This window comes from Ursus maritimus, unplaced genomic scaffold (assembly GCF_017311325.1).
Source record: "Ursus maritimus isolate PB19 unplaced genomic scaffold, ASM1731132v1 scaffold_33, whole genome shotgun sequence".
In the NCBI taxonomy this organism is placed as follows: Eukaryota; Metazoa; Chordata; class Mammalia; order Carnivora; family Ursidae; genus Ursus; species Ursus maritimus.
The window spans coordinates 15362366-15376758 of record NW_024425897.1 but is presented as its reverse complement, the minus strand read 5'-3'; the positions used below and the strand labels follow the sequence as shown (position 1 = coordinate 15376758).

Here is a 14393-nt window from a genome sequence, read left to right as displayed (position 1 = left end):
AGTGACAGCTAACATTGATTAAGTGCTTACTCTGCACCGGGAATAGTGTTAAGCACTTTACGTGCATCACCTCTGTGAGCGGGACAATATCATTAACCCTGTTTTGCAGAAGAGAAATGAAGTGACTTGCCCAAGATCACAGCTTGAAAATGGCCAAACCAGCTTCCGAGCTCTGGGCTGCCTGATTCCAAAGCTCCGGGTGGCTCCTGGTTGTTCAGTGGCTGCCCATGGTCCATGAGCTCGGAGAGAAACCCCGGAGCTTCAAAAGACTTCTGCCTGTGTGCTAGGGAGGGGCTGTCCCAAGATCCCCTGACCCTTCCTGAGATGTCCTGTGTCCCTGCCACAACCCACCGCTGCTCCCAAGTCCTCCTAGAGCTGAGGGGAACCTATCCGAGTTGGTGGGCAATAATCACAAAACTGACTGCCTAATAAAGATAAAGCTCTCTAATAAACCTGCAATCCTGCGGTAATGGGTTTGACTTTTAAAAAGCAGATAAAAGTCCCAGTGGAGGAACAGACCTTTCCCATCAACTCCTTAATCAGAATTACTGTGGAGGAGCCATTTCCTACAGGTGGGACAGCTGGATGCCCGGGCTGGCATTGAGAAATGACCACTTCGGTGTAAAGCCTGACGTCTGCTCCCTCCAGAGAGCTCTCCCTCCCACGGGGAATCCTTTGTCGGAGAAGAACCATACTGGCAAAGGAGGGGGCCTCCGGGACAAGCGAGGGGGTGGGGGTGGATGGAAAGGGTGCGGTTTGAGAACTCACTAGTGATTGGTGCTGAAGCTGCAGGGGTGGAGTCTTCTGAGAGCTTTCTGCTGATTGGTGGAGTTCTGGTGGCCCAATCTCTCCGTTCTGGCTCCATCCTTGTCATCATCATCATCATTATCATCAGATAACACATACTGAGCGTTTCTTACGTATCTGGGAAATGTGCTAAGCATTTGACAGCCACCCTGTGAGGCAGGTCATATGAACAATCCCATTTCACATTTCCCATCAGATGCGAAAACTAAGCCTTTGATGAGAAATTTAACTTCCTGTGGGTCACACACCCCAGAAGTAGCAAAACAGAGATTCAAACTCATGTCTGTCTGACTCTGGAAAATGCAGTACTTCAGTAACCATTGTTTTTGCATCTAGTCGTTTGATGGAGGAAAACTGGGTCTGCGTCTGCGTCTGCGTCTTTGGCGGAATTCACAAGAAAGCAAGCCCAAGACAGAGCCTGGGGTGCACGTGACTTCTTGAGGGTACGCTCTCAGGAGAAAGAAAGTGAGGAAGCGGGGTGGGGCAGGGGCAGAAAGCGAAGGGAAAACGTGCTTTCAGCTGGAGTGGAGCCTCAGCCTGACCCCAGGGGGGCTAGGCAGTGTGCACTGCACCCTGGAGTTGGTCCTACTGTGAGGCAAGGGGGCAGGTCTTTTGTACTTCTATGTCAGTTAGTCATCGGCTGTGGACCGCCTTCCTACCCCACCCAGGGGTGGACAGAACCTTCTGGAAAGGGGCACCTGTGAGGCATTTGCAGCCAATATTCCCATTTGCTTAGGATCTGGCCAAGAGTGGGGTCCTTGCTTAGCTCCTAATTTGTCAAGTGTCTTCGAGCGTAGTGCTTGCACCCCCACCCCCACCCCCGCCAGACTTCAGCTTCTCCAGGCTTGGGTTCAAAGTTCCCCAAGGCCTGACCTCACTCTGACAAGCTCCAACTCTGTGATCTGGCTGCACAGCCACTGCCCCAGCTGGCAGTCTGCTTCTGTAACCCAGGGGAGGAGAGATGGGGCCCCTGCAGTGGTTCCAACAGTGTGAGGCTAGGTGTCTGACAGCTTCCCCCACTGAAGCCCTTTATCTCACTGCTCTGCTGTGTTATTTTAAAACTAACGAGCCCAGACCTCAGGAGCTCACTGCCTGCTCGCCGCCTGCCATCGAGATTTGTGGCTTGTCTGTTCTGTCCTCTCTGCAGATTTCAGTGGCAGCTTACTCTCTGCTTGTTAGGAATTTTCTTCCAAAGCTCAGCCTGCGGAAGGAGGCGCGCGTGCAACAATACAGGATCCTAATTGCACCACACTCTCAGAAGCCCCATGAGTCCCAACTGTAGTTCTAGCTGACGAAGGAGTCCAGTGGGTGGCTCTGGCACAACAGGGAGAGACAAATTCATCCCTGGGCTGTTGAGACAGAAAGACGCGGGAACATAGCATGGAATGGGCCATTGCTAGGTTCTGAAGCAGCCACTTAGCTGGGGGGGGGGGGGGGGGGGGGGGGAGGGAGGAGCTCCTTAGACACTCAAGGGCACGCCAACCTCCCTGCCCTCCCCCTTCCCAGAATCCTTTGCCTTGGGCCGTCTGGGGAAAGGGGATCAGAATCAGCAGTGAGGCTGGAGAACAATGTGACCTGCCCTGGAAAGTGTGGCTGGGATTTAAAGTGGCACCACATAAGCGCCATTTTATTCTCATGACGGCCCCCTGTGGTGCATGCGATTTGTGTTTGACCAGAGAGGTGAGGAGATTGGCCCAAGGTCACACAGCTGGTGAGTGGCCGGGCAGAGTCTGTCTGATGAATCTGATCACCATGCTGTGCCCACCCTCTCCTGGGTCACTTCGGCTCCTGAGAGTTTCTCATGAACCTGACCCACGTCTTCCTCTGGACTGTGAGGAGGGCCTCCGTGGGGGGAAGGAGCATGTCTGGAGCATCTTGTATGACCCTCCCCCAGAAGTAAGATGACGCTCAACAGAATTAAGGACTAGCTGAGGAATGAATGAATGGGAGGAGTCAGATGCCTTCTGAGCACAGCTGACCTGTGAGCCACACAGGATCCCCTTCTATCTGGATTCTTTTCCATAAATACAGCATAGTCCTGTAGATGTAGTTTCCTTAGGATGTTCTTTTTTTTTTTTTTTAAGATTTCATTTATTTATTTGAGAGAGAGGAGGAGCAGGGGCGGGAGAAGGGCAGAGGAGGAGGGAGAAGCAGACTTCCCACTGAGCAGGGAGCCTGACATGGGGCTCAATCCCAGGACCCTGAGATCATGACCCTGGTGCTTAACTCACTGAGCTACTCAGGTGCCCCCTTATGATGCTCTTATTTTCTTTTCTCTAGCTTACTTTGTTGTAAGAATACAGTCTAGAATACATATAATGTACAAAATATGTGTTAACCGACTGTTGATGTTATTGGTAAGGCCAACTGGCCAGCAGCAGGGTATTAGTAGTTAACTTTTAGGGGAGTCAAAAGTGATACATAAATTTCCGACTGCATGGGGATCGGCGCCCCCACCCCGTGTTGCTCAACGGTCAACTATGTATCTTAAGAGCCGGTCCACCAGGTGGGGACACTCCTACTGAGCCATCTTGTCATTCCAGAACCTCACTGGCATGGAGCTGCCTTCCTTCCTCAGCTTCCCACCTCACTCTCGCGAGGTGCTGCATCTTACCCCCAAGAAGATCCAATCTCACGGCCTTGAATGCCGTCTAAATGCCAACATCTCTCAAATGCACTTCCCCAGCGCTAATGTCTTCTTTGAACTCCAGCCCTGGGTCCTGAGCTGTCACCTGCCATTTCCACATGGGTGTCTAACCGGCATCCCTAACACCCTTCTTCCCCTACAGCCATCCCCAGCTTCGTAACCAGCAGCTCCATCTTCTCAGCTGCTCAGAGCAAAGCCCTGGAGTCACCCTGACCCCTTTCATTCACCCTGCCATATACCCAGTCCCTGAGCAAACTCGGTTGGTTCCAACTTCAGTCTGTGTCCAGAATCTAACCATTCTCCCCACTACAGCAGTGATAACGCTGACCCCAGCCACCATCTTCTCTTAGATGGGTTGTTGCGACAATCCCAGCTGGTCTTCCTGTATTTATCCCAGCTCCCTGGCCCACTACACTCAGCAAGGCTCCGGAGAGACCCTTTAAAGCCTAAGTCAGATCTCATCTTTCTTCTTCTTGGAACCCTCCACTGGCTTCTCCTCTCACTCAGCCAAAAAGTCAGGTTCTTGCAGTGGTCCACTAGCCTGTCCATGATCTGGTCCCTCATTACTTCTCTGATACCCCACCCCCCAAACTTTGTCCCGCCTACTCACTCAGCTCTAGCCACAGGGCATCTAGTATGTTCCCACCTCAGGGCCTTTGCATTGGCCGTGCCCTCTGCCTGTCATGCTCTTCTTCCAGACAGGCACGAGCCTCCCTTCCTCGGCACCCTCAAGTCTTGCTCAGATGTTAACCTTCTCAAGGAGGCCTCCTCTGATCACCCCACTGAAAATTCCAGCCCTCTCCCAGTGGCATTCCCAGTTTTCCTTATCCTCCATTTCTCTTCTCTATGCACCTTCCAATAGCCTGTGTATTTACCACTTAATTGCATGTATTTTCTGCTCCTCCTCCCTCTGCCCATCCCAGTAGAACGCAAGCTCCGCCAAACAGGGGTTGTTTCTGCCTTGTTCTCTGTTGTGTCTCCGGTGCCTAGAACATGGCCTACACGTAGTAGGTGCTTAGTAAATACTTGTTGAATCAGTGACTGAATGAAGAGTAAGTAAGTGCCTCGTGGCACTTCTCGGGCCTTCTTGGGACCAGTCTTTACTTCTCTTGCCTCTCAAAACAAGGCCCCTCCTACCCTGGGCTGGAGGCTTCTGTCCTGTTCCCAGCAGATCTTGCTTGCCCTGTACCTCCAGCAGTGGCTGTAATGATGCCCAAAGGCACTCACCTAGCACAGCCCCCCCCGCCCCCAGCAAGAAAATATAGTCAGCCACTCCCGCTTCTTGGAGAAATCTAAACCCTATCTGCAATTCCAGCCAGTAGAAAGGTCCTGAGGGTGCCCTGGGCTGGAGCCAGAGATGTTATTCTTGCCTGTGGTGACACAGCTGGGCGGGATCAGGGCTTGAACCCGGGTCAGTAGGACCCCAGGACCTGTGCACTTTCTCAACATCACCGAATTACTCTTTGCAACCCGTTCAAGTGGAAAACCACAGCATTTTGGAACTCGGCCATTTCCCAAGTTGGGGGCAGCCTGCCTGCCAGGCAGTCCCAAGAATCAAACGCATTCCCCCTCTCAGCCATTTGCCCTCTTTCCCTAGGCAAACAGGCAATCGAAAGGCCAGCCTGAGGAGGGAGAAACGACTGGCTGAGTTTAGGGTTGATGGGAGGGCAGAGGGTGGATGTGTTCAGTGATGAGAGTCCGCAACCCAGGCATGTTGGGGGCCTGACCTGCTTGGCTGAGCTGGGTAAGAAATGCTGAGCTGATTTTTCTCCATATGGTTCCTTTGTCTTTTGACCTGAACTCGGGAACTGGACAATTTGTGATATACAAGAGTGTTTACCACACACACATACACATGCTCACACACACGCTCTCAGCCCGGAGAGCTGAACGAAACCGTTGTTATCCTTGTGGAAGAGAGAATGTGCTAGAGGGCTGGCCTTGTGTGTGTCGGCCAGCCCTCAGGGTCGGGTCCGAATCAATCCTTGGTAAAATCTACAGTCTGGTTATTCAAAGTGTGGTTCTGGGAGCCACAGCAGCCCCTGGGCATTGGTTAGAAGGGCAGAAGCTCAGGCCCTAACCCAGACCTGCTCAGTTAGGGCCCAGCCTAACAAGATCCCCAGGGGATTCACGTGCACAGGAAGGTGTGATAAGCACCTGTCTGTCCCCCACATGACTCTGAAGGACCCAGGCCCTGTCCTCCTCCCCAGTCTCAGCTTCTTTTTTCCCTGCACCCCATGTCCAGTGTAGCGTTACCGACAGTAGCCAAGACATGGAAGCACCATCAGTGTCCATCAGTGGGTGAGGGGATGAAGAGAATGTGTTATGTCTGCATGATGGAATACTATTCAGCCACGAAAAAGAAGGAAATCCTGCCATTTGTGACAACGTGGATGGGCCTTAAGGGCATTTTGCTCAGTGAAATAAACCGGTCTCCACTCCTGCTTTCCGCCCTCCCACCCCTCTGCCTCATCTGGCTCACATCTGCCGCCTCTGGGGTTATGCGAAGTTCACTGCCATGTCCTTTGCACTCCAGTCTCCTGACCAGTTTGCATCCATCTTCTAGGACACCTTCCATGGCCACCTGCCCACGTGCCCAAGGCTAGACTAGGTGCTCTCTCTCGGGTTCCGTGGCGCTCTGAGATTACTGTACCGAACTGTCATTCCCAGTTGAGGGATCTGTCTTCCCCTTCCAGGCTGAGGGGAGAAGCAAGTCTTAGTTACTTTACAGTCCTTGAAATCTGATGCTAGGTAGGTGTTCAGCAAACAGCTGTTGCATAAAGGAATGAAATAATGAGGGAGATGCTAGCTTCTTAAGACTTCTCATTTCTCATTCAGTTCCTACGAGGATAAGCATTACTGACTCCCGTGATGTCTCCCTGAGTGGCTCTCAGGAATCCCCAGTCTTCCCCCAAGCTCCGATACTCTTCCTAGCCATGACTGCAAAGCTCAGAGAGTCACAGCTCCTGCAGATGACCCCTCACCAGGCTGAATTAACCTTGGAAAGGACTTGGTACCAAGACCTCAGGCCAGGACTGAAGCCCCAGAAACCAAGGCACAAGTCAGCCAGATCCATCTTGTCTGTGGGCTGGGTCTGCCCCATGATAAGCGTTGAGCTTTCTGGTGGACTCATGAGCCGAAGGTATGGGCCCTCTCTCTCTCCTGAAACAGGTAGATGGTAGGTGTCTAGCCAAGTGCGAGGACAAGGCTAGATCATTCACAGGCCTGAATACAAGTACAGAACAAGAACCTGGGTAATAAGCGTTGGATGGAAAGCAAGACCCTTTGCCTCTCCAGGTCTCAGTGCCTTCCTCTGCGTAACGGGGAGAAGTTCACTAAACTGGGTACCGTGCAGAGGGTCGTCAACATCAGTTGAGACACTGGATTAGTGCTCTACACCCAGGAGAAGCTGTTAGTGGGACGGAGGCAAAAAGTGTCCCCAATCCAATGACCAAATGCCATTCCTATTTGTGGAATATAACATTCAGGCCAAACTCGAGATACAGCCCCTTCTCCAAACACATAAAGCAAGTCCCTGTCTTGCAATGAAATTACTAGGATTCACCGTATACTCCCACTCATCTCCTTACATGATTAAAGCGTTTTCCAGATTGCTCTCCTTTTTCTTCAGCTAATGCTTACAAACAGGCAGGGTAGCTAGTGTTGTTGCCGCTTCGCTATCCCCGGGTCTCAGTAGGGATGCCCACGCCTGTTCCCAGCTTTCTGTGGAGGCTTAACGGAGATGGTGCATGGGCCCCGTGTCTGGTGCAGAGCCAGTGCTTGATAAACACCGCCTGCCGCTGTGATCAGGTCACATGGAAAGAGCACTGGACTCAGGGACAAAAGGCCACGGTTCCAGCCACAGCTCTGACATGAGTCACTCATCGTGAGGCCTTGGCCGAGTCCCCCTCTTGGGGCCTCAGTTTCCCCACTCTGTCAGAGGACATCCAGGACTGGGGGCCCTTCCTGCACTGTTTGTCTCTGATTCCCCAATTGGTGTTTAACTTAATCTGGTGCTTGGGGCACGAGGAGGATCTGTACCCAACTCAGGGCCAGATGAGCACTTTGCTGGGAGCGGGGTGCTTTGATGCGAGAAGCAGGGAAGCAGCTAGGGAGCCGGGCATCTTGGAGAGTTTTGTAGAAAGTTCAGGCCTGACTTTTATCAGAGGCTGGGAATCTGCTGGTTGCCATGACTACGGAGAGCAGCATCTAAGCTCCAGGTCGCTGATTAGCAGGAGCAGAGCTGGAAGGCCTTGAGGAATTCAGCACACAAGGCCCCCTCCCTCCCTCTGTGAAGTGGAGTGTGCCGGCCCTTGACTTCACTGTTTTAGCTGTCCCCTGAAGATCTCGCCTCCTTTTAAGTGCTTTTTTTTTATGCAACATCGAAGGGCCGTGTGGTAAAAACGAGGCAGCTGCCGGGACTCCTCGGCAAAGAGAGAACACGGATTTTTTCTTAAAAGCCCTGCAAGGGTGCAGAGCAGGAGGCAGGGAAGGAAGAGAGGGGTGGGGGTATCGTGGGGGGGAGGGGGCACCATGGCTGAGGTCTGAGTCCGCTGAAATGCTGGGTGACCTCAGACGGGCCCCTCTCCTTGGACCAGTACTTCATTATACATAGGAGAGGTTGACTCTGATCGGTGGTTCCACGCGGGATCCGGCAGTCATCACGTATCCATCCATCCATCCAGTCATTCATTCAACAAATGTTTATTGAGCCAAAAGGCACACTGTGCCAGGCACTATATCCCTGGGGATTCAGTGGTGGGAAAAGAGGCGAGTTCCCACTCTCATGAAGCTCACGTCCGAGTCCGGGAGACAAATGCTTAGCAAATAAACATAAAAAATGGTCATTTCAAACAGTGGCAAATGTCCTGGAGGAAGGCACAGAAGACTGCTGTGCTGGAGACCGTGAACAGAGGGGCAAAATCACATAGCGGGACAGAGAGGACCTCTCCGAGGAGGTGACATGTGGATGAAAGGAAGGATGGGGCCATGCAAAGAACTGCAGGAACAGCATGCCAAATGGAGGGAACAGAAGGGCAAAGGCTCTGAGCAAAGGCCCTGTCCCATGTGAGGGACAGCGAGGAAGCCATGTGGCTTGAGCCGAGGAAGGGAGGAGAGAAGGGTAGCAGATGAGATCTAGAATGCCAGCAGAGGCCAGATCATGCAGAGCCTTTTTGTTCTGGTAATTGGTTTGGACTTCCTCTCAATCCGGAGGCAGCCAGCGAGATTACCAGGGATGTTTCTTTAAGATGCATATTTCTGGCTTCGCCCCTTTGAGACTCTTATTTATTATGGCTGGGATGGGACTGAGAAGTCGTATTTTTACAGCTCCTTGGTAACCTCTGACAGCGTGCGAGGTTTTGGAAACCTGGGACTACATGGTCCCTGAGTCTCTTTCAGTTTTAAGGAAGCAGAGAAGCAACGTGTCAGAACATCTTGAAAAAGGATCTTAAAAGTTCTGTGATGTTATGGGGAATTCCTTTCTTCCTGCCCTCACAACTCCGTGTCTGCCTGGTAGAAGAATTAATTCTGGCTTTGTCTGGTGTGTGTTTGTTTTACTGCAAGATCCTGGCTGGGGTCCTTACCGCAAGGAAGGAGCGGCCAGTGCTACAGAAGGTGAGAGCCATTGCCCGTGTCAGGGAGGTCAGGTCATAAATGCCCAACTCGGGTACCTTCCTCTTCAAACCGTCATCGGGACTTTCCCACCCCTGATACTGGCCATGATGGATGAGGCGGCGTCCTCACCCTACGCCCTGTCCCCTGTTGCCTGGCAGGAGCATTCCCCCTGTCCCTGCACTGCAGATAACCCGTGCCTCCACTCCCGCCATTAGCGAAGTCGCTGAGACTGTCCACACAACGCCAGCACTCACTCATCATGGATTCGTTCACTGCCAAATTGCTCACGTCAGTTTGTTGGTTTTTGTTCTTATTTTCCTTTCGAGGCCTTGCGTCTGATACAGATTTGTGTAATGGTTTTCTGTAATGCCCCAGAGTCCGAAATTCCATTCTTGTGGGCGTCCAGCTCAAGGCCCACTTCCTGGGCAAGACACATATACGTTGATAAGTTCCCAGATCACTTTTCTAAGAGAAATAGGGGGTAGAACAGGAAATGCATTGGCTGAGCTGAGCTGACCAAGGCAGTGGCTGGTTCACCTCCACCAGCTAGAACATGAAGGGATTAGCGCAGGCCATCTCACAAGCCCTTTCTAACTTTTTGAAACAAATGTGAGTTCTCTTTACCCAGTGCATGGGCTCATTTATTCACTGGGCAAGTGTTGAGTGTTTCCCACGCGGCGGGCTCTGGGGAGGTGAGACGCGGTCCCGCTGCCAGGGAGCTCATCGTCTAGTGCGAGAGACCATTGGACGTCGATAGCGCATACTTAGAGCTCGCAGTCATAGTAGCGAAGGGACTTTCACCTCCTAGAACAGGCTTACATCGCCCCAGAAGTCTGCTCCCGACATCACCATCTCCCCCTCATCAGTGGGGACTCCGTCCTGCCGGTTGGCTCAGGCTCAAAGCCCTGGAGTCGTCCTTGACCCCTCCCTTTCCCTTATTCTCTCCCGTCCCACGTTTAACCAGCAGCAAATGATGCGAGTTCTGCTTTCAAATCTCAGAGCCTGACCACATCTCCTCACCTTCATCGCTGACCCACTGATCAGAGCCTGGACAGTTGCCCATTAGTCTCCCCGTGTCTGTTGCTCCTCCCTCTGTCCAGTGTCTTCGGCGACTGGAGGGAGCTTTATAAAATGTAAGCCGGACCACTTCACTCCCCTGTTCAAAAGGCATCCCGTCTCAGCCAGAGTCTTATGACCTACAAGACCCGATCTCTGGTCTCTCCTCTACTCACTCCAGCCCTGCTTGCCACCCTTTATATAAAGAACCTGCCATTCCTTCTGCCTAGCACACATTTCCCACTTCCCTCAGATAACCCGTGTAGAATTGGTATGTTACCAGGCCACAGGTTACTGTCCAAATCTTTGTGGCTTAGAACAGCAACCAACAACGTCTCACAGTTCCTGCAAGTCGGGAATTCGGCTGGGCGACTCTGGCTGACCATCTCACGTGAGACTGCGGTCCGACATCAGCCAGGGCTGCAGTGTCATCTGAGGCTTGACTGGGGCTGGAGGATCCACTGCCGAGGCGGTGTGGCCACGTGGCTGGTGGGTGCTGGCCGTTGGCAGGAAGCCTCAGCTGTTCTTCACGAGGGCTTCTCCACAGGGCTGCCTGTGTCCTCACACCATGGTGACAGCTTCCCTCGAGTGATCAATCCAAAGGGAGCAAGGCAGAAGCTGCCTTTGTGACCTTTCCTTGGAAGCCATGCGTTATCACTTCTACTACCTTCTAGTCATTAAAAGTGAATCACTAAGCCCAGCCGGTATTCAAGGGGAGGGAAATTATGTTTCCTCTTTTGATGGCAGGGCTGTCAAAGAATCTGTGAGCACATTTTAAAACCACCACAAACTGCAAGGTTAGTCCCTAATCCTTTAAGCCTCCATCTGATGACTTCCCCAGAGTGGCCGTCCTGATACTCTGTGTAAAAGAACAGTCACCCCTTCCCATTACACTGGCTTATTCTCTCCATAATTTATTACCATCCAATAAGTCATATTATTACTTGTGTATGTGCTTATACCTGCTCCCCCATCTAGAATGTAAACTCCATTATCCCAGAGGACACCTCCCTCTTATTTGCTGCAGCCCCACACTTAGAACTGGCCCAGACACAGGTTAGATCAGGTCAGGCATGGGAAGAGGCAAGCCTTGCTGGGAGCTGGGCAGACATTGCAAGTTTGGAGTCATTTGAGAAGAGCCAGGACAGCATTCCACATGAATAGACTGGAGGCATGGGAATGGAACCCTCATGGTAGGAGAAGCAGGGCAGGGAGGTGTAGGGAAGCCTGGAGTTCTGGAAACCCAGAGTTGGCAGTGAGGAGGGCTGGACAGCCCTGACAAGAATCTCCGTCCCTCCTGGGCTTGCAGCCTCATCAGCTCTGCTTCTAAAGATGCACTGATAAGCAGCTGACAGAGATGGATGTGTTTTGCTGCCCTTCCTTCAATATTGACTGGGTTTGGCCTGCTCTCTGGGCAGCCCTAAGGAGCAGGGGGCTTATCAGATGCATTCATCCTGAGTCGTAAAACCAGTCTCCATGCACTGGCTGCAGGTGCTTGGTGCAAGAGAAATGCTAATGGCCTTGATCAGTGCTTGATCTGGACGCTGCAGGCAGGGTGAGGAGGGGAGGGAGGGGAGTGTGCTGGATGGTGCCAGATCCACCTGTGCCTCTCCAACTCTGGACTCCTCTTGGTTGGGGGCCAGGAGGTGTGAGTGGCGGTGTTTTTAAAGACTGAGTACCTAGGCGACTTCCCTCCCCTTTCCGGGACTCAAAGGAGGAGGTGGGGCTCAGGTCATTTCCTAGAGTTGCCTGGGGCTCTTCTCAGAGGCAGAGGAGGGAACTTCAAGCCTTCATGGGGATTGTGTCCCAACTAGGTGGCTTTGTACCTGCTAGGACACCAGAGTGGAGGTTTGGTTCACAAGGAAGTAAAGGGAAACAGAATGGCCTTTTTGTTTGCTTTATGTTATCTTATTTTGTCTTCATAAACAATTCAACAATATAAGGACTAATGTTATTCCCTATCTTAATCTGTCAGGAAACTGCAAGACAGAGAAACTGAGTCCTCTGTTACTAAACAGTGAACATAGTGTTTGAATCCAGGGATATCCATTCCCTACAAAGATAAGGACGGGAAATGGGACAGAACAGGCAAAGGGGAGTTGGAACTAATCCTATCATGCTTTGGCGTCCACTTATGGTTTTTTTTTTTATATAATAATATTTTTTATTATGTTAGTCACCATGCAGTACATCCCTGGTTTCTGATGTAAAGTTCCATGATTCATTACTTGCGCATAACACCCAGGGCACCATGCAATACGTGCCCTCCTTACTACCCATCACCAGTCTATCCCATTCCCCCACCCCCCTCCCCTCTGAGGCCCTCAGTTTGTTTCTCAGAGTCCATGTCTCTCATGCTTCATTCCCCCTTCTGATTACCCCCCTTCTTTATCCCTTTCTTCTCCTACTGATCTTCCTACTCCTTATGTTCCATAGACACTTATGTTTTGAGCAAGGAAGTGCAACACTGGTTTCCCCTCTCCCTGCGGTTCAGTCAGGAGAGGCCAGGCGATGCCGCAGTAACAGATAAACCCCAGAGTTTCGGTGGCTTCACCTGACTAAGGCTCGTTTCTGACATGCAAAGTCTGACGCGGCTCAGGCATCTCTCCTCCACCCGCTCGCTTCACCTTTCAGGGTGTGTGGCCTGCAGGGTCACTGCAGCAGAGGGAGGAAGCTGGAGAAGGCACGCAGACCTTACTGCCTCAAGCCAGAAGCAACACATGTCACTCCCACCCAGAGACCCGTGGCCAGAGATAATCTCTCGTGGTCCCAACCTAACTGCAAGGAAAGTTGGGAAATATTAGGATCTGTGTGAATGATTGATGATCGCTAAGAATCTGTCATCCTGGGGCACTTGGACGGCTCAGTTGGTTAAGCGTCTGACTCTTGATTTCAGCTCAGGTCACGATCTCAGGGTAGTGAGATTGAGCCCTGAGTTAAGATTCTCTTTCTCCCTCTCCTTCTGCCCCTCCCCACCTCCACTCATGTGCAGACTCTCTCTCTCCCTTAAAAAAACAAAACAAAACAAAACAAAAAACCCTGTCATATCCTAACAGTTTCTGTCTCCTTATTTGTTCCCCTGTAGGACAGAACCCCAGAGCAGCACTCTGGTTCCAGCTCAGGATGGACCCTCGGAAAAGCTGAGCCAGCATCTGGCCACCGAGGCCTTGGGCACCAGCAGCTGGGAGAGAGACAAGGCCTGCCGGGAGCTCAGTCCTGCCGGAGCACGCAGGTGAGATGCTGCCCCCACCCTCTCTTTGGTCCAGTGAGGAAGTTCAAGTTGAGGATGCAGAAATGAAGTTTGTCTTCCTGGCCACTCTTGCCACCCACTTCTCTTTTGCAGTTTCCTCTTTCAGACCCTTAAATCCAATCAAAAGTTAGCAAATTCCTTTTTCTGTTGAGTACCAGATAGCAAATATTTTAGGTGTGAGGGCCAGGTGGTCTGTGCCACGACTACTCAATCCCACCATTGTAGCCCCGAAACAGCCACAGACCATATGTAAACAAATGGGCATAGATGTGTTTCAATAAAACTTTATTTATAAAAATAAGAGACAGGCTAGATTCAGCCTGGGGGCCACAATTTGTTGCCCCTGCCTTAAATAATAGAGCTAGTTCCTGTCCTATTTAGCGACTCTATGAGCCACTGATTTCCAAGTCATGACTTCAGCCCACATCTATCTCCTGAGATTCAGATCTTTGTGTTCATTCCTTATATTCAGATATTCAACCAGGATTGCTTGAGCACCCACTAGTGACAGGCACTGTGCTGGTATCTGAAGACACGGCATTTTACTGAGGCTCAGAGAGGTAACATGACTTGCCCAAAACACGGCAGCCAGTAAGTGGCAGAGTGAAGTTTTGAACTAGGATCCCTCTGATCTTAAATCCTGGACGAACACCTACCACATTTTACTTTGATGCTAATGAAAAAACCAACCTATCCCCTGACTTCTTCTCAATTTTGCACTGTGCACATATAAAGCCTAATCTGTCTCTGGCCTCTGGAGAATCAACTTTGTTAGCATGATCTTTATAATCTGGCTTCACCAGCTGGTTGAAAGCTTTATTCCTACTCCTCAAACTAACCTGCCGCTGTGTCGCTGCCCTGGGCTTGTACCTACCCCCTCAGTGACAGGTGGAAAATGAATTTAGTGTCCTTTCCGGCAGTGTGCCCCGGATACAATCCCTGCCTCTTCCTGTTGAATCAGAGGGTGTCAAAGCCATTTTACAGATGTGGAAACTGAGGACAATACATGATAGGGCC

At 51.4% G+C, this 14393-nt stretch overlaps 1 protein-coding gene across 1 annotated transcript in view; it reads left to right on the top strand.

Moving 5' to 3' along the window:
- The window catches only part of SRRM4 (serine/arginine repetitive matrix 4), a 140956-nt gene that overhangs the window by 91433 nt on the left and 35130 nt on the right, over positions 1 to 14393 (top strand). The window contains exon 2 of the mRNA XM_040619861.1: positions 13212 to 13358. Within this exon, the coding sequence (XP_040475795.1) occupies positions 13212 to 13358 (147 nt within the window). The remainder of the gene's footprint in view (positions 1 to 13211; positions 13359 to 14393) is intronic.